The sequence below is a fragment of the Patiria miniata genome, unplaced genomic scaffold (assembly GCF_015706575.1).
Source record: "Patiria miniata isolate m_02_andy unplaced genomic scaffold, ASM1570657v1 HiC_scaffold_18, whole genome shotgun sequence".
NCBI classification, from domain to species: Eukaryota; Metazoa; Echinodermata; class Asteroidea; order Valvatida; family Asterinidae; genus Patiria; species Patiria miniata.
In genome coordinates this window covers 15,906,729-15,925,184 of record NW_024037056.1, presented here as the reverse complement: position 1 = coordinate 15,925,184, position 18,456 = coordinate 15,906,729, and the positions used below count along the sequence as shown (strand labels likewise).

The 18,456-nt window shown below is 39.8% G+C and overlaps 2 protein-coding genes across 2 annotated transcripts; one reads left to right on the top strand and one right to left on the bottom strand.

The window, feature by feature from the left end:
- Positions 1 to 56: 56 nt before the first annotated feature.
- LOC119724869 (MICOS complex subunit MIC27-like) lies at positions 57 to 5,029 on the bottom strand. Its single transcript, XM_038196156.1, has 6 exons — positions 4,928 to 5,029; positions 4,108 to 4,374; positions 3,498 to 3,552; positions 2,797 to 2,892; positions 1,783 to 1,970; positions 57 to 1,085 (listed from the first exon to the last, which is right to left on the bottom strand). Exons 1-6 carry the CDS (start codon positions 4,940 to 4,942, stop codon positions 918 to 920), a joined length of 789 nt encoding a protein of 262 aa, XP_038052084.1. The 5' UTR covers positions 4,943 to 5,029; the 3' UTR covers positions 57 to 917.
- Positions 5,030 to 5,148: 119 nt separating this feature from the next.
- Positions 5,149 to 11,950, top strand: LOC119724868 (60S ribosomal export protein NMD3-like). Its single transcript, XM_038196155.1, has 12 exons — positions 5,149 to 5,308; positions 5,741 to 5,875; positions 6,157 to 6,250; positions 6,804 to 7,013; positions 8,202 to 8,371; positions 8,856 to 8,952; positions 9,192 to 9,309; positions 9,847 to 9,998; positions 10,195 to 10,356; positions 10,657 to 10,796; positions 10,973 to 11,043; positions 11,450 to 11,950. The coding sequence occupies exons 1-12, from the start codon at positions 5,265 to 5,267 to the stop codon at positions 11,596 to 11,598; spliced, it is 1,542 nt and encodes a 513-aa protein (XP_038052083.1). The 5' UTR covers positions 5,149 to 5,264; the 3' UTR covers positions 11,599 to 11,950.
- Positions 11,951 to 18,456: the final 6,506 nt, after the last annotated feature.

Sequence of the window (18,456 nt, the reverse complement as noted above, 5' to 3'; positions counted from 1 at the left end):
ATAAACAACTTTATCTTCAGTTCAGTTCATAATGATCAAAAACATCACTCAGCCAATATGATTTCATATCTGTTTTAATGCAATCATTCTTTCATGCAACAAAACCCGGCAATCAACATACAAAACTACACATGTGAAAAGCAGTATTTATTACTATTAACAAATACTTATTTGTTGTCTTGTTTTCCTTGAATAAAATCAAAGAATTTTAACCACATCAAAAACATCAGGAAAACTTCAAGCATTTCAGCATATATTGGGTTAAATTATATTGATGACAAGTGAATAATAGTCTCAAGCATCCTGTAAATCATGGTACCTGGTGTGCTGACATTTTCAAGAAAAATGGTATTTTTGTATCAATTTCCAACGAAGGTCAGCCAACCATAGTTGTGTGAAAAACTTATTTTTGTTTAAATACTGCCCAAATTTACCAAATTTAAGTTCTAGTCCACATTTTGTTTGCAATTGGTTATACATCCGTGAATGGATGCAAGCCAAGTCTGGTTCCCTAACCTGATAATTCCCTGACATCTATAAATTGTTCCATTTTATCTGAAGTAGGGTCAGGGAACCAGACTACAAGAACAGCATTTTTTTCTTGGTTTTTCCAGCATCTATGAATACAAAACTTTAAACAGGTCAGTGTAACAATATTTGCCTAAAAAATTCTAACCCCCAAATCCATCCATTTCTGAAAATTAAAGCGAAAGCAAAAGTTGTATATTTCACCTTTTAGGGGCACTAATCACAAAACAGAACCCATATGTTTATAATGTGAGTAACATTAGTAACGCTTCAAACCTAGAAAATATCACTCGCAAAGGATGCAGATTTTGTTTTCTTTATTACAAATCATCCGATAACATTTTCAATTTCAAGTGTGAATATTTATGATGTTTAAACTCTCCCAATTATCACGAGGTTCGTGTCGAGTACATGTCTTTGTCTTCTGGATTGGCCATCCCGTGGTCGGCTGATGGTTGCGTTGAGTCACTAGAGGGCGCTGTTTCAGAAGCGTTATCTTCGGACGTCGGTGTATCTTCTTGTGCTAGAGATGGATTCTCTGATTCTGTTTCCTTCTTCTGCAAATAACAAAAAAATGGGAATTGCATTGATAGGGCGGTGAAATCTGGGCAAACAGTGACCAGTATTTTTTACTTGACACGAAGGACCAACCTAGTTTCTGACTGAGTTACTGGCTGACTAAGTCACTGACTGAGTATAAATAATTTCTAATTCAACTAGGCAAGCCTAAATTAATAACTAACTCTCCAGAAAAATACCTTTGAAATACTTTGCTGGACTGTTAGTGAATGACAGTGTAAAGCATCCCGTAAAATCATGGCACCTGGTATACTGTCATTTTCAAGAAAAGTGGTATTTTTGTATCAATTTCCAATGCTGATCGGCCGATCAGCGTTGGAAAAAACTGGCTTTTTTTCAAATACTGGCCCCAGTTGACCATCGCACTTGTTTGCAATCGATTACACACCTATGAACGGGTACAAGCCAGCTAGACTGGTTCCCTGACCATACAATTCCCCAATGTATATAAGCTGCTCTGTTTCTTCTTAAATGGAGTCAGGGAACCAGACTACAGGAAAATGATTGTTTTTCTTGGTTTTTATAGCATTTTCGAACCCAAAACCTCAAAAAAGTCAGTGTAACTATATTTGCTATATATTTCCAACCCCCCAATTCCATCCATTTCTGAAACTTACAGCAAAAGCAAATGATGTATATTCCCTTTAAAAGAAAGTTGTTCGACTAGAGCCTTACCTTGCCAGATCCTTGACTCATCTTGCCTTGGACCCTGTCGATGACTCCACTTCCGATACTATCCCTCCAGAATGACTGCAATGACTGGTACTCTGCCTTGGTAATCTTAACGACCTGGTAAGGATAGCAGACGGACGCTGTGGCCGTCATCAGAACACCGGAGTATAGAACCTTACGGAACACTCCCCCTAGACGACAAAATTAAACAAAAATGATTCACAATTTTTTGGAGAACCATTGGTTAGAAGTGTACAATCAATTGCTTGTTTGAACGAGAACGGACTAATGCAGGATTCTAGCCCGTAACCTCTGGAATGCTACATCAGGGCCTGATTTCACGACTCTAATGATCACTGAATTTATTCAGCGCTAGCACAGAAACCTGTAAGCACGGAATTCTTAGTTATGGGACTTATACGTACTGCTAAGCCAAGATTCCTAGCTTACCTGTGCAATGCGCTAACTGCTTATCCACTATCTGCTTAGTGCAGCATTTTCTGCTATTGTCAGCAGAGATTTCACTTACAATAAGCAAAGTCCTCAGAAGCTATGTAGAGTATTGTGTCCATTTCCAAAACTAAAACCACCAACGAACGGCTGGATAGCTCAGTTAATAGAACTTTAGTGCAGTCTTCTTGAGGTCCGAGGTTCAACTCCAAATTAGAAAACACAAGTAAAGAAAATGGGACGACAGCTGGATTCGAACTTGCAACCTCCGAGATGCTTGACTGGTGTTGCACCAATACCTTCCTGCCAACATACTGCTGGATAACTCAGTTAGCAGAACTTTAGTGCGGCATTCTGGAGGTCCAAGGTTCAACTCCCAGTTAGAAAACATGAACAAAGAAAATTGACGGCAGCTGGATTGGAACCTGCAACCTCCAAAATGCTGGTGCTGCACCAACTGAGCCTTCAAGCCCAATTTCAGGTACATGTAGCTCAGTTGGTGGTGCACTAGTACGGAATTCCCAAGGTCCAAGGCTCGAATCCCACCGACTTAATATTTTGTGATACCTTTCCTGGCCAGAACTACTCCGGTCAGACCGGCCAGTGCGATGGCAGAGACTCGTGGGTAGAAACCTTCCTCCGTCTTGATGTAAGCGATGATGTCTATAAGACAAAAGAGTGGGATCTTGAATACGACTGATGCCAAGGTGGGAAGAAAAATCGAGACTAGAGATTCTTTTTGGCGAGAAAAAGGAAATGAGTACATGAAGGCCTACAATTTTAACCCCAACTCCCTCGACATTTTTGCTAGGATGCAATCTCAATCCTGCAAAATCCTCCAATTGCCTCAAAATTGCATACAGCCTCAATCCTCCAAAGTCATCCGTTGTTTCTTGAATGTGGTCCTTGGAGGACTGACCGCTGCCTCAATCCTGCAAAATCTTCCAGCAATCACTGTCAATATGTTGAGGCAGAGCCAGTGATATCCTGGAGCAGTGCAGAGGATTTCAAGTATAATTTAGACCTAAATTTATGCACGGCTGAGCATAAACAACACAAGGTCCGGCTGAAGACCTTGACACAGTGCATCCTCCAAAATCAGCCACGCATTTTTGCCATATAGCCTCAATCCTGCAAAATCCTCCATTTTGCAAAGAGGACTTTGGAAGTTTTGGGTTTAGGAACATCAATTCAATGCTCCCTTTAATGTACTCTCAAATAAAACCACAGAATTTTTTTTTCAAAGTCTTTTGTTTTTTAATACGTACCCTGTTCTGTCTTTTCAACGAATCTGTAGGCTTGTTTAGTTTTCTCAACCGCACCCTGTTAAAGGGAAAATACAACATTTGCAAACATCAAAAAATAAAACTACCAAATCATTTTGAAATACCTTGCTGGACTGTTAGTGAATGACAGTGTAAAGCATCCTGTAAAATCATGGCACCTGGTATACTGTCATTTTCAAGAAAAGTGGTATTTTTGTATCAATTTCCAACGCTGATCGGCCGATCAGCGTTGGAAACAACTGGTTTTTTTTTTCAAATACTGGCCCCAATTGACCATCGCACTTGTTTGCAATCGATTACAAACCTATGAACGGGTACGAGCCAGCTAGACTGGTTCCCTGACCTTACAATTCCCCAATGTATGTAAACTGCTGTGTTTCTTCTTATATGGAGTCAGGGAACCAGACTACAGGAAAATGATCGTTTTTCTTGGTTTTTATAGCATTTTCGAACCCAAAACCTCAAAAAAGTCAGTGTAACTATATTTGCTATATATTTCCAACCCCCCAATTCCATCCATTTCTGAAAATTACAGCAAAAGCAAATGATGTATATTCCCTTTAAGAACATTCACTTATCCCTTCCATTTTACCTCAACTGACTCTGAAAATTTCCAGATATTCTGCCTGACGACTGAAACAGCCTGGTACACGTAGCCACTGGTGTCAATTGGTTCTAACCGGTACTCCGCTTCACTGCTGGGCTCGTCGTAAATCGGCAACTCCTTTGGCAAGACTCTTCTTCGCCTTGGTTCCCCTGGAATGGGAAGAGCCTCCGCTTTCAGCACTGGAATCCCAAGAGCCAGGCTAGCAGAGCCGGCCACTGCAGGCAGTGCTGCTAATTTTAATAACCTTCTCATCTGTAAAAAAAAAACACAAGAAAATAGTTCCCTGACTATATAGTATTCAATGTCAGGATCTTTCACTGTTGGAACCAGACTAACCGACAGATCTCGGATTTTAGTTCCCTTAAAAAAAATCATCAAAAAAAAGAACGATTTGACTAAAATATAAACATAAAACTTAGAGTAGGAAAAAGAAAACTTTCAAAGAAAAACAAGATGAAACAAAAAAAGTGCACAGTGCGGGCTTTGATCCGGTATCCCAGAACCTTCGACACACAGTAGCTGATTGTTTAACTAATTCAACCAATCAAGCTACCAAAGCGCTCTGGTTATGAAGAAAGTTGTAAATTAATGTGATGATAATTCGCAATTCAATAGTGTTTTTGCACTTGCCGCCGCGCCTGTAGTTAGTTGAAAATTATGAATGATAGCCGTAACGATAGCCACTACAAAACAAAAGTGTCTTTTCGTTGTCTTAATATTGAACAGGGTCCTAAACTACACAATTACATTATCAAAAACTAAATTTATTACAATAGTCATTATTAAAAACTAAATTTAACTCTACCTGCTGTGTTGCCATTTTGCAGTCTGCAAAATTCTTCTGATGCAGCGCGCCACCAACGGTGAACTTTTACATATATCAGTCGGGTACCCAAAGCAAGAAACTAATTGGATATGAATTGTGTATCTGATGAGTATGGTACCATACCTTCGTTGCTCTACGTACAAAATATGACTGGTACTTTGTGGGGTATTTAAACGCCACTGAAATACGCGATATCGGGAATGCGATACCAGCGAAAAGTTGCGATCACATTGCACAACACTGCGCCGCGTGCGGACTGGGTATTTTTGCGCGAAATATTTTACTGAATTTGAAGTCCGATCAAAAATTCAAAGACATGGAGTATTTAGATGAAAACCAGACGAGCACACAAGGCACAATGTGAGTTCAATTTGTTATTTCTGTAATTGCTTTTTTTTGGTTCGAAATCATGATTATTGTGGATCTCTCAATTTTTTTTTTTGGCAGGCAAATTCGACATCATCATGCAGTCTCAATAGAGGGCGCTACATAAATATAATTATTCGAAAATAATGAAATCATTTTAAATAATTTTATTTGAATACAGGCTACAGCCTAGGTGTAATTAGGCCCTGGGTATTATTATTTTTTTAACATCTTGTTTGTGATGACCAAGCAAGGCAAAAACGTCACAAGTACAAAATAATGAAAAAAAAAATCCTTATTCAGGATGTAGGCTAATTTTTAATCATTCAAATTTCCTATTTGCAATGTGAACTTTTTGACTTTAGTTTTCAATCAAAGTATTTGGGTCAACTTTGTAATTTTTTTCCCCTAATTTTCAACCCGCAGTCTGTGCTGCCAGTGTGGAACACCGATCCAGCCGAACCCAGCCAACATGTGTGTGGCGTGCCTGCGCACCCAGGTAGACATAACAGAAGGCATCCCCAAACAAGCTGTGTTGTATTTCTGCAAGGCATGCGAACGGTATGTTACAAATCCTTCCAGTTCAAGTGCAATACACCTGTTAACTGATTTGCATATGTAAATGATTGGTTACAGACAAAAGCTAATTTGCATAACCATAGTTCATTGGTTACAGACTTTAGTTGATTTGCATATTTAATTGATTGGTTTTAGACTCAAGCTTATTTACAACTGATTGGTTACAGACTAAACCTAATTTGCATATGTACATTACTACATAATTGCTTTGTGACTGACACTGAAGCTAATTTGCATATATAATTGATTGGTTTTGGAGTCAGGTACCTGCAGCCCCCTGCCCAGTGGATCAAGTGTGCCTTGGAGTCCAGGGAACTACTTGCACTCTGCCTCAAGAAACTCAAAGGACTGAGCAAGGTAACAGAGCGAGTTCCAAATTCATTTGAAAATTCCGGATTCTCAATACTGGGTGAAGCCATGCAAAACAAGAGAATAGACTTCTGCATAAAACTACCAGTCCAACTATTCTTTGGTTCTACGTGACAGTCTTAAAAATCATGGTGCCCTGTCTTTTTTTTATAAAGTTTATCTATAGTCATGCCACCAGACTACCAAATGGTTCAAACCTTGAAAAGTTGGACATGAATTAGTCTACTCTTAGGCTTACAATGTGCCCAGTGGCTTCATCCGCTAATGCAAAAAAGAATGAAGCATTCTGTCCGTTAAAATATGCTTGAAGATTTGCCTCTGAAGAAGTCCATGGTAAGGATGAAATATAAGGCCACTCTAATTTTTTGACTTAAATATGTTTGAGGTAAAGTGAAGACTTCATGTTTGTTTTGTGGAAACTTCAGAGAATATTGTTTGCCAAAGTGTGAGTAAAGTTTTGCCTGAACTTGCCTTGTATGAGTTCCTACTTTTGAGATGCTCCCTTAGCCGATGAAATTCTGATTATTTTCTCACCTCCCAGGTCCGACTCGTCGACGCTGGTTTCATCTGGACCGAGCCGCATTCCCGTCGCATCAAGCTTAAGCTGTCCATTCAGAGAGAAGTGATGGGCGGGGCCGTCCTGGAGCAAGTCTTCATCGTGGAGTTTGTCGTCCAGACTCAGATGTGTCCTGACTGCCACCGGGTTGAGGCAAAAGACTTCTGGAAAGCTGTAGTGCAGCTCCGACAAAAGGTCCGTTGTTGACCATGGCCAAATAATCTTCACCCTTAATGCTGTTCGAGACAGTGTTGTAGAACTCGTACTCGAGTACATTTTTTTGGTACTTGTGCGAGTTGTACTCATGGAAAAAAAATCGCCTTGTAATCGTACTCATACTCAGACTCTGACTTGTACTCATGACAAGGTACTCGAACTCATACTTGAACTCATGGCAAAGTACTCATACTTGTACTCATGGCAAAATACTCATACTCGTACTCATGTCAAAGTAATCATACTTATTCTCGGACTCAGAGACGTACTCTTGACAAGGTACTCGTACTCATACTCCAACTCATGGCAAAATACTCATACTCGTACTCATGGCAAAATACTCATACTCGTACTCATGGCAAAGTAACCGTACTCATTCTCGGACTCAGAGACGTACTCAAGACAAGGTACTCGTACTCATACTCGAACTCATGGCAAAGTACTCATACTCGTACTCATGGCAAAGTACTCATACTCATACTCATGGCAAAGTACTCATACTCGTACTCATGGCAAAGTACTCATACTCATGGCAAAAGTACTCATACTCATACTCATGGCAAAAGTACTCATACTCATACTCATGGCAAAAGTACTCATACTCATACTCATGGCAAAAGTACTCATACTCGTACTCATGGCAAAAGTACTCATACTCATGGCAAAAGTACTCATACTCATGGCAAAAGTACTCATACTCGTACTCATGGCAAAAGTACTCATACTCATGACAAAGTAATCAAACTCATATTGGACTCATACTCTTACTCATGACAAGGTACTCATACTCGAACTCATGGCAAAGTACTCGTACTCATGGCAAATTAATCATACTCGTGCTCATTGAAATATACTCGACTACAATGCTGGTTTGAGAGCGTCTTCAGTAAAATGTTCAAGCTTCGATGTGTTGGACTCAAACCCACGACCTCTTAAACAAGTGAGAACAAGGTACTGGGTTCGAGCCCCACCCTAGCGACACAGTGATTGCTTCAATATTATGTGGGGTGTTTGGCAGTTCACAGTTGTCTGAGGACTTGAACCCATGACCTAACCAGAAGCTGGAAGAAGTGGTTCGAGTCCTTCCCGAGCTAAACAGAGATTGCATTTTTAGTTTGTTTTGCTCTTTAGTGGTGTTATTTCTTCGGCATTTTCCGGTTTTTCCAGACGTCACACAAGAAGACGTTCCTGTATCTCGAGCAGTACATCCTGAAGCACAACATGCACGTCAACACGCTGAACATCAGGCAGCATGACGGTGGACTGGACTTCTACTACACCACGAAGGACCATGCTAGCAAGATGGTGGATTTCCTGATGGGCGTGGTGCCTTGCAAGTAAGAACCAGTGTAAACACTAATTGCAGTATTGGTCCCAGACTGAGTTTTTTAATTTTGTAAATTTTTCCAAAGCAAGCCGATCCCTGGCAAATGCGATCAATCTGCCTTGTCAATAGAGGGCGCTATTGAGGAATCACATCCGAGCGTACCTCACGTGTGCTACATTCACAGTAACGCAGCTTAGCAGGAACAGGCTGCAACAAAATGGGGGGAAAAACAAATTCAGTCTCGGCACCAAACAACCTCAATTGTGCTTACGAGTCAGAAAACAGCGAGCATTTCAAGGCTGGTTCTTGCCACGACGACCTCTGACCCGGGTCAACAAATTTAAATATTCACGAACACTCTCTTAAGCTGCATCTGTGTTGAAATCTTTGCAGCCTCAATATAAACTCTAACCTTCAGACTGTTCAAAGCTTCTTGTTCGCATTAACAAAACTTGATTTGTTTTTTTCTTTCAATAATTTCTTCATATTTTCAGGTATAAGACATCTCAACAACTTATATCCCACGATGTGCACAACAATACCTACAACTACAAGTACACTTTCTCCGTCGAGATCGTGCCAGTGTGCAAGGTATGTTGTAGTACATTGAATTACATTGTATTACATTGTAGTACATTGTATAACATTGTATTTATTGTCTGAATCCATAATACAACACAGGGCTGGGGTGGTTTTGGGCGGTACATAAATTAATGGGTAGTTAGCGTGAATTTTTTGAAAGTTCATAAACACTACTTGTTCAGTGTTGTCATTTCATTAATTGTGATGATGTCAATAATTCTTTTGATTTTGTTGAATTTTTGTCTTAGGACAACGTGGTCTGTCTTCCAAAGAAGCTAGCCCGGTCGCTAGGCAACATCGGTCAGATATGCATCTGTACCCGCGTGACCGCTGCCATACAGGTCATTGATCCACTAACGTTACAAGGTAAGTGCTTTTTGCGAAGGTCTCGTAAAAACAATGTCTCAAGAACTAGTAGTTCATTTTAGTTCATTTTTAATTCGGCAAAGCTGTGGATGGGTGCGCGCAAGCGTTGACACGACACACATGTGTGCACAGTTGCTACAGTTCGTCGTTCAGTGCGTGACATCGCGTAGCTGCAATCTGCTGAATGAGAACGTGTCCCAGATGCTGATTTCAAGCGAAATTCAAAACACGACTCGGCAACTTTTGAATCAAAATCATGATCCTAGAAAATAGTTTTCTCGGAATATACAGCATTCACTGAGCTAGAACTTTGTCAGGTTAGTTAAGTTGTTAAGCACCTTTCTTCAGAATTTGAGCACTTTTGTTGCTTCAAACGAAAAAAATGTACAAATGACAAATGATATAATCTACCTTTAATCACGTTCAACTTGAATTTGCATGGCATGGAACGCAAGTTCCAATATTGTGTTTGATAAAACTACAGTATACCGATGTTTTCAATTGTTCAGGGATATTTTTCTTTCGTCCTTCTCGTAGTGGCCGAAATTCCAGCCAACAACTACTGGCGGAGCCCTTTCAACAGCCTCTGCGATCCGAAACAGTTAACGGAATACACCGTGCTGCAAGTGGAACGCATCGAAGACCGGGAAAGACGCCATGTTGCCGGGGAAGGCTCACGGTCAAACAAGGTATGGCAGGCAGAAAAAACAATGTAAAGAAAATATAAAAAAAATATGGCAGACACAATTTTTTTTTTTTAAATTGCCTTATTTTCTTTTAAGATGTAATGTGATTGTGGTGATTTTTGGTTAAAAAAAGTATGAAAAAGTTACTCTATTGATGTATTATTCCGAATTCTATCCCCCCCCCCCTTCACCTTTCCAGCATTTGTTGGCCGACGTGTGGGTGATGCGAAGCCAGGATCTAGGGGTGTGCGACACCCAGTACCACTGTCGCAGCCACCTAGGCCACCTATTGTCAGCCGGTGACTTGGTTACTGGTTTTGACTTCACGCGGACAAATGTCAACGACGCGAATCTTGAACAGGTCAGTAAAATTACCTAGGGGAAGGGGGAGGGTGAATTTTGATAAGGCTTTTTTGAGATATGGCAGACAAAATAGGACGCTATTTCGTATCAGTAAATTTGGGTAAATACCAATAACAGTTAAACCCGGACCAAATAGCGCCCTCGTATGGTGTCCTTAATTTTCAACAGAAACGGGTTACCACCCAAAATTACATGTGCTGTATGTTGCGTTTCACTGGTACACTGGACATCCGCTATCTAGTCTTTATATAGAGATCACTGCTTTGGACTAACGTCCTTTTTTTTTTTTGCTTCTTAGATGAAAAGCGATGTTCTCCCCGATGTGGTCCTCATTAAGAAACACTATGGCAACCACCAAAAGCGCCACCGCAGGCGAAACTGGAAACTAAAGTCGTTGCGTAAGGAGGAGGAAGGCGTGGATCCTGACAAAGCAGACAGGTAAGTTCAAAGAAAAAATTCACAAAATGTTCAATAAATGAAAGCCGATCAACCTCATGCCCAGGGTGTACTTAAACCATGGTTCACTATAGTAGACCCTGGCAGGAAATCCAGTTTCCTTTAATTTGATTGGCTAATTGTTGCTTAATTAACGATTTTTTCAACCTTGTTCCCAGGGATTACATAGGCTTCCTTGAGGATCTGGAGGAAGACGTGGACTACAGGAAGAACATCAACATCTACAAAGGTAGGTGGATGCTGTTGCTATGGCGACACTTTTCGCTAGTCTCAAATACAAAACAATCTTCATTACTTACTCAAATTGTCAAAAACATTGGGAGGGTGTATCTGTTTGTGCAATGAAACGTGGGTTTGAACCACGATGGAAAGTTGTATCTATGTTCTTGGGCAAGACACTTTACTACAATTTCCCCTTGGGTACCTGTGATCACGGATGGAGACCAGATTGCATTAACATTGCTGGGTTTAACAGTTATGAAAATAAGGTTATATTGTTGCAAGTTTAAACATTACTACAGCTCAAAAATTATTTTTTACAATATTTTTCATTTTTAGATTTAAGTAAAGTTACGAAATTGCTTCGTATTGTAATACCGGTAACTGTTGGATTTTTAAAATTTTGATTTGTTTAGACCGCAGTAAGGAAGTAACGGTCGAGTCTAGCGACGATGACGATGCGCCCCGCATCAGTTTGCAGGAGATGCTTGACGACCTGCATCTGACAGATGACGAGGAACAGCTTGCTATGCAGGATGAGGCTGCTGCCATAGCAACTCAGTGAATTATGGGTAGTCCAATGAGTTATGGGTATTCCAATGAATTATGGGTATTCCAGTGAATTATTGGGTATTACAGTGAATTATGGGCAGTCAGATGCATTATGGGTAATCTGGACAGTGAATTATGGGTAGTCCAATGAGTTATGGGTATTCCAATGAATTATGGGTATTCCAGTGAATTATGGGCAGTCAGATGCATTATGGGTAATCTGGACAGTGAATTATGGGTAGTCAAGTTCTGGCCTCTTTTCTGTATGGTTCTTGGTTGGTTCATCTCCTAAATACTCCGCGTGGGCGTTTATACAGGAGGCCAGAAACACCGGGGCAAACCCCTTCTCTTAGCGATAAGTGTCACTGGGTTCTTTTACGTGCATTGGATTACACAACACACGGGACCTACGGCTTTACATCCCATCCGAAGGACGAAGCAATAATGGTTACGTGCCTTGCTCAAGGGCACAAGCGTCCACCCGGTGGGCTGGAACCCACGCCACTGTTGCCTCTGAAACACCAGAGCACGAGTCCGGTGTTTTTAACCGCTAGGCCATGACACTCCAATGGATATAGATAGTACAGGGATGTCACCACAATTTTCGTCCGGATTTTGCAAATTTAAAATGGCAGTAGTCAAAGTTCAGAATGGGAGTTTGTGGGGACATTTCTGTGAATACAACTATAAAGAATTCCACTCAACACGGCTTCGTTTGTCTCATTTCAGTCATGTTTATTCAAACAATCTATGATTTTGAGTCTGTACAGATAAATTAATAAATACTTCCTTTCACTCAAAAAATCCAAAAAGCACAAACCAAAAGCACACAGCTTTTGTTTCCATTCCACACAAATTAAACAAAAACCGAAAAATTATTTTTAAAAAATCCTCAAATAGATGTTTGTACATGATTAAATTTTTTGGTACAGTTGGTGAATTAGACTTGACCTAGTCAACTGACTCTCCTGTCACAAGTACAGGAACAAAATTCTGTTCAGTAGGCTACTTGCCACCATGGAGAAAATGTTTACAAAAAATGTAATATCCTTTAATGAGAAAAATGCTGTTTATCTAAAAGCTTAAAATTATTTTCAAATGAACCACAAAGGGAAACTGACTAGGTAAATTATTACAATTTATTGAAAAGTTAAACAAAGAAATTGACTGGAGCGGGGTTTGAACCTGCGACCTCCAGATTGCCGCTCCAGTGCTCTACCAACTGAGCTATCCAGCCCTATGTTGGCGGTCCCCAATTCGTCGATATTTTTTGGTCAAAGGGCGCTAGCTAGAAGCCATAACCCATATATGCCATGCAGCCAGGGATGATGCCCAAAGTCATGTCAATTTGTTTGTTCAACTTTTCAATACAAAAGCTTTTCATGTATTTAAAATATAATTAATAAAAACAAAGCAGCAAAAAAAGGCCGGCAAAAAAAAGTCTCCGGTTTCTGGTATGCACGTGTGTTGCCGTAGCCATGCGCGTCGGCAAAATGAAAAAGTTTTTTTTTTCTATAAAAGATGATGTCTCAAAACCGCCAAACTCACTGGTTTGACTGGAATCCTGCTGCTGCACAATTTTAACGTGTTTTTAGATGGGGTTATGATCGAGAATAAGCTTTATTTGGCCTCTCTGGACTCTCATCATATTTGCACTGAGTTTAGTTGGGCACCATTTGCAGTCATCAGCCGGCATTTGAAGCAAAAAAAACAGGTTAAAAAAAAAAAAAAAAGCCGCGTCGCCGCACCACTTTTTGGGCAAGCTCCATACCAGAAACCGGAGACTTTTTTTTTTGGCCTAACAGGTGTTCTGTTGGTTTATGACAAAAACCTTGAATTAATGAACTTGAAATGCAGTAGCATATATAATCCGGTTTTATGTTTCCACGCATATAATTATGCCCGAGTTAAATAGTTATGGACAGTAACACATGTAATGAATATTTGCTGAAATTCATGAAATTTTGTTGAATTATAAAAAAACCTTTTCCTTGTATGCGATTCTGAACGTTTGCATTTAAGCTTACAATCATGGTTTCTGTAAGGCCGAATTTAGTTGGCTACGGCTAGATACGCACACAGGTCTATGGAAAGTGGCTGCAGCCGTTTCATATAGCCGCGTGTGTAATTTCCTGACACGGCCTAGAAAGAAAACCTGCTAAGCACGAAAAATATTTGCTTACCAAAAACAGGTTACCAGCTAAAAATATCACACTTTCTGTATTGCTTGCAACTGGTTCCCAGCAAATTTTTGCTTAGCGTTTTAAACTGGTTAAGCACCATTCTCTGCTCAACAGCAACGACAATAAAATTGGTTACCAACCAAATTTGTGTGCATTGTGGATAGCTTTTTTTTTTAACTGGTTCACTGCTCAATTTTACTCAAGCAATTTTTGCTACACAATACGGGTGTGTATCTGAACCCAATACCGACCACTGATGTCGGTAACCGGTTATGGATTGGGTACCTGTAACCAATTTACAAATTACTTAGTAACTTCTAAGACAAGGTAAAAGAAAGATTTTGAATGCCGTTTGTGAGGAATTTTCAAAATGAAAACCAGGCGACATGGAAAACCAATACAGATTTCACATTGATGTGCATTTTAAGGCACGACAGATGACGCTCGTGAAAGTTTCAGTGTACACTGCAAAGCTATAAAACTCTTCAGACAACTTCCGGGATTTGAATTTTAAGGTTGGGTTTCTTTTGTACGGATATCCCTGGTAACCATGTTATACTTCAACAGGGTACCAGTTCCTGTACGACCAAAAATGCACACCACTACAACACAATTATTTTCTGCAAAGTGCAAGACAAAAAGATTGAAACGAATAATAAACTCAAACCCGACATTTCTTTGTTTGGCTGACCTATTTTTTTTTGCACGTACGTTTTTATTTCCTTGAAACGCTATCAAAGAATGTATTCTATAAAATTATAGTATGCCCCAGTAAACACGACAGATGTTACAAATTGGGCATTGTTGTGAATTTGACTTGGCCTTCAAAATGAGACAAAAGTTTGTTATCCAGGATAAATAACACAATGCTTTCCCTGAAAACCGCAATCTAGTTTTTCCTTCTATTTTGGGTTATAATTGTGCAGGCCTTTTTTTGCCAGCTTTCTTCGCAAAACTACATTTTTTAATCTGATTTTTTTTAAACCAATTTTATTTCCTTGCATTGTGGTTCACACCTGTCGAGGACTTTGAAGGCGTCTTTGCAAAACTACATTATCTCAAGCCTAATTTTTTTTTTTTTTTTAAACCGATGTTTAGAAAAGGTTTCTAAATATATATTCGTAGGGCCTATTTCTGTCTGGTTTAGACATAACACAGAGCACGGGAGCGATTAAACAGCCAGCGTAGGTGTATCGATTTCAAAGGTTTAGATATTTTGCAGGTACCGTGCCAACTATTTCATGCCCATAGCTCAGGAAAATGGTATAGCCTTACATCAGAATGCCAGATTTTTGATATGCGATACTGAGAAATGAATGCAGGTCCAACGAATTCGTTGGCCCGCAGCTTCAGAGATATTTCTGATCGCGCTTATTTATTGTTTTTTGGGTTTTTTTTCATTTCGAGATTGGCAATAACATTGATTAGTTTGAGGTTTGATTGCAGTTAATTATTCAGCCAAAAAAACCTATTTTCATCGGACTTCTTGTTTGTTTTTGTTCTACATAATCTGATTTAAGCCACCAGAAGTTACATTCCAAATTTTTACCAAGAAACAGGAAAAAGAATTAAATCCAGACAGTTAAATAAAATTCAAATGAATAAATTGGCAATAAAGAGGTTGTGGAATGCTCGAAGACATTTCCGTCATTTTTCGGGTATATGTAGCCTAAGGTGTGATGAAATAAAAACGACTATTGTTTCTGTCATAAAATGAGTACAAAAGGTACTTTTGAGAGCTGTTTTTCAAGTCCTGTCATGCCTGTTTCGACCCGAACGTGCAATTTGTGTAAAAGTCGTCGTTGCGGGCAGCAAACAAAACACAGTAAATCTTGACGTAATAAACAGGACTCCCGATGCAGAGTAGCATATACGAGTCCTGTTTATTACGTCACGATTTATTGTGTTTTGTTTGCTGCCCGCAACGACGACTTTTACACAAATTGCACGTTCGGGTCGAAACAGGGCCTGAAAAATAGCTCTCAAAAGTACCTTTTGTACTCATTTCATGACAGAAACAATAGTCGTTTTTATTTCATCACACCTTAGGCTACATTTACCCCTAAAATTACGGAAATGTCTTCGAGCATTCCACAACCTCTTTAATTTTTAAACAAAGATTAAAAATCAACCTCAAAAATGGGTAATCAATTCGTGCTTGTTGTCTTTTTATACATTTTTGTCGAAATGCTTTGCAATTTTCCTTCACGTCTTCCCCAAAACAATGAATTTACTTTCAAAACATGTCATCTTCTTATGGCAATTTCTGTTTTTCAGTAATAAACAATGATCTTGAAGAGGACATCGGAAATGACCAACGAAGTATGGGACAAAGATTGAAATTCTACCATTCCTGATAAAAACTGTAAGCATCTTCTCTCAACGAGAAGAACAAATGAAGAAGAAAAAATGAAAAAAAAAAAAATCAAACGGTACAATTTTATCAACAGATTTATCCTATACACATTTACATTATCATTCTTATAGCATTTGGCACAGTAAATTATACATCTACACGGCATTCTGACTATACAGTTTGTACAAAATAAATTTCAAAACTAAGACAAGCTGTAGCTCAGAAATTCCGGGTTTTTTTTCCGGAACTTGATTTTTTATTCTTCTAAGTAACCCTAACCCCAAATTGGGCATTTTTTTACAACGAACATTCTTGAGCACTCCAAAGACCGACTGACAATGCGAATGCATTGAAGCCGCCGTCGGCCATCTTGGATAACCCTTGAATCATCCAAGGACTGGCAGACAATGTGAATGCATTGAAGCCACCGTCGCCATCTTGGATCACCCTTGAATCTTCCAAGGACTGGCAGACGATGCGAATGCATTGAAGCCACCGTCGCCATCTTGGATAACCCTCGAATCTTCCAAGGACTGGCAGACAATGTGAATGCATTGAAGCCACCGTCGGCCATCTTGGATAACCCTTGAATCCTCCAAGGACTGGCAGACAATGTGAATGCATTGAAGCCACCGTCGCCATCTTGGATAACCCTTGCATCTTCCAAGGACTGGCAGACAATGCAAATGCATTGAAGCCACCGTCGGCCATCTTGGATAACCCTTGAATCCTCCAAGGACTGGCAGACAATGCGAATGCATTGAAGCCATCGTCGGCCATCTTGGATAACCCTTGAATGCTCAAAGGACTGGCAGACAATGTGAATGCACTGAAGCTGCTGTCGGCCATCTTGGATCACCCAAGATGCACGCGCAGTAAATGCGAGGTTTTTTTGTCAGAGTTAAGGAAGGAAAAGTAAGAATTGCATTTTTCGGACTGGCTTCTGAGATTTAAACAAGCTTATTCCTAGAAAGGGCCAACATCCAAAGAATAATTTATAAGTAGTGGAATTCTTTTATGTGAGGGGGAAAATAAAACCTCAACTGCAGAATGTGATGGTATGGGGATCCAAGATGGTGGATCAGCTGCTTCAAGCCCATTGGCCAATGAGCGTGTTGCAGGCAGTCCAGTTAGTACAGAGGCCAGCGAAAGATGTACATGAAGTGGTATAGACACAAGACTCAGACAGCTCAACAGACTTGAACAAGTCTAGCAATACCACACCACAAAATGGCATTTGAAAAACACATACACGTACTGTGCATAACATTAATGCATTATTTCAGATGTTATATACACATACGTTTTATACAGAAACAATCAAATTGTTTGAATGCTACACTACTTTACATAATACATGGCCTTGAAGAACATTTTGAAGACAGCTCAGGAGAAAAATGTCAGTGGAGAGGTTTCAGATTTAAGCAAAGGGATAAAGCTGCAAAAGAGTCCAAATTCATATTGCCCAAAATTTTTGAGAATTTCAATTTTAGCAAAGTTGGAAATTATTTTAATAGTTTCGGCTTGATTAGAAGAAGTCCAGATACAACAGCAAATTATTGGAACGACCTTGTTTCATTGTCTGGAAAACTTGAACAAAATCTTGGACTTCATATTAGCACAGCAGATTAGTGATAAGATTGTGCCTTGGATGATACAAGCATGGCATTTGGCACACAGTCAAAGTATGTCATGAGAAAGATATGTGGCCATTGGTCATTGCAGATTTGTCCTTTGAAAAAAAATATACGTAGAATAACAAGGCATGGCAGCCATTTCAAAAATCTTCAAAATTGCTTGTTAATGTACCTATATTTTTTCAAAGGACAAATTTGCGATGGCCCTGTAGCCAAACATCTTACTTAAGACACACTCTGTGTGCCAAATTCCATGCTTGTATCGTCAAAGGCACAATTCCCCCAAATATTTCCCCTGTCTGCCCCACTATGTAATCTTTTGACAGTTTTAGAACTTGACACATTTCCGGTTCCACAAAGGAAAGCTCCCAGGATCCAGAGATTCCTAGTCATAATACTGCTGGTACAAGTTCCCCTTCCGAAATGTTCAGATCAAAATCTTATCCTTTCTCCCAAGTTCTGTCTAAGAGTGTCTTCGACCATGCCTTCCCAATGAAGCACATTCTAAAAAAGAGGGGCTGATGTCTTGCTCCCAACTTTCCAATAACTTGGGGGGGGGGGGTGGGGAATTCTGCCCCCCCCCCCTAAGATCTCGGCCATCGAGTGACGACAAATGTTGAAACTCGGTACATGCATAGAGCAACTCATCAGGAACATACCCAAGAAATTTCATGACTATAGGTCAAAGGGTTTTG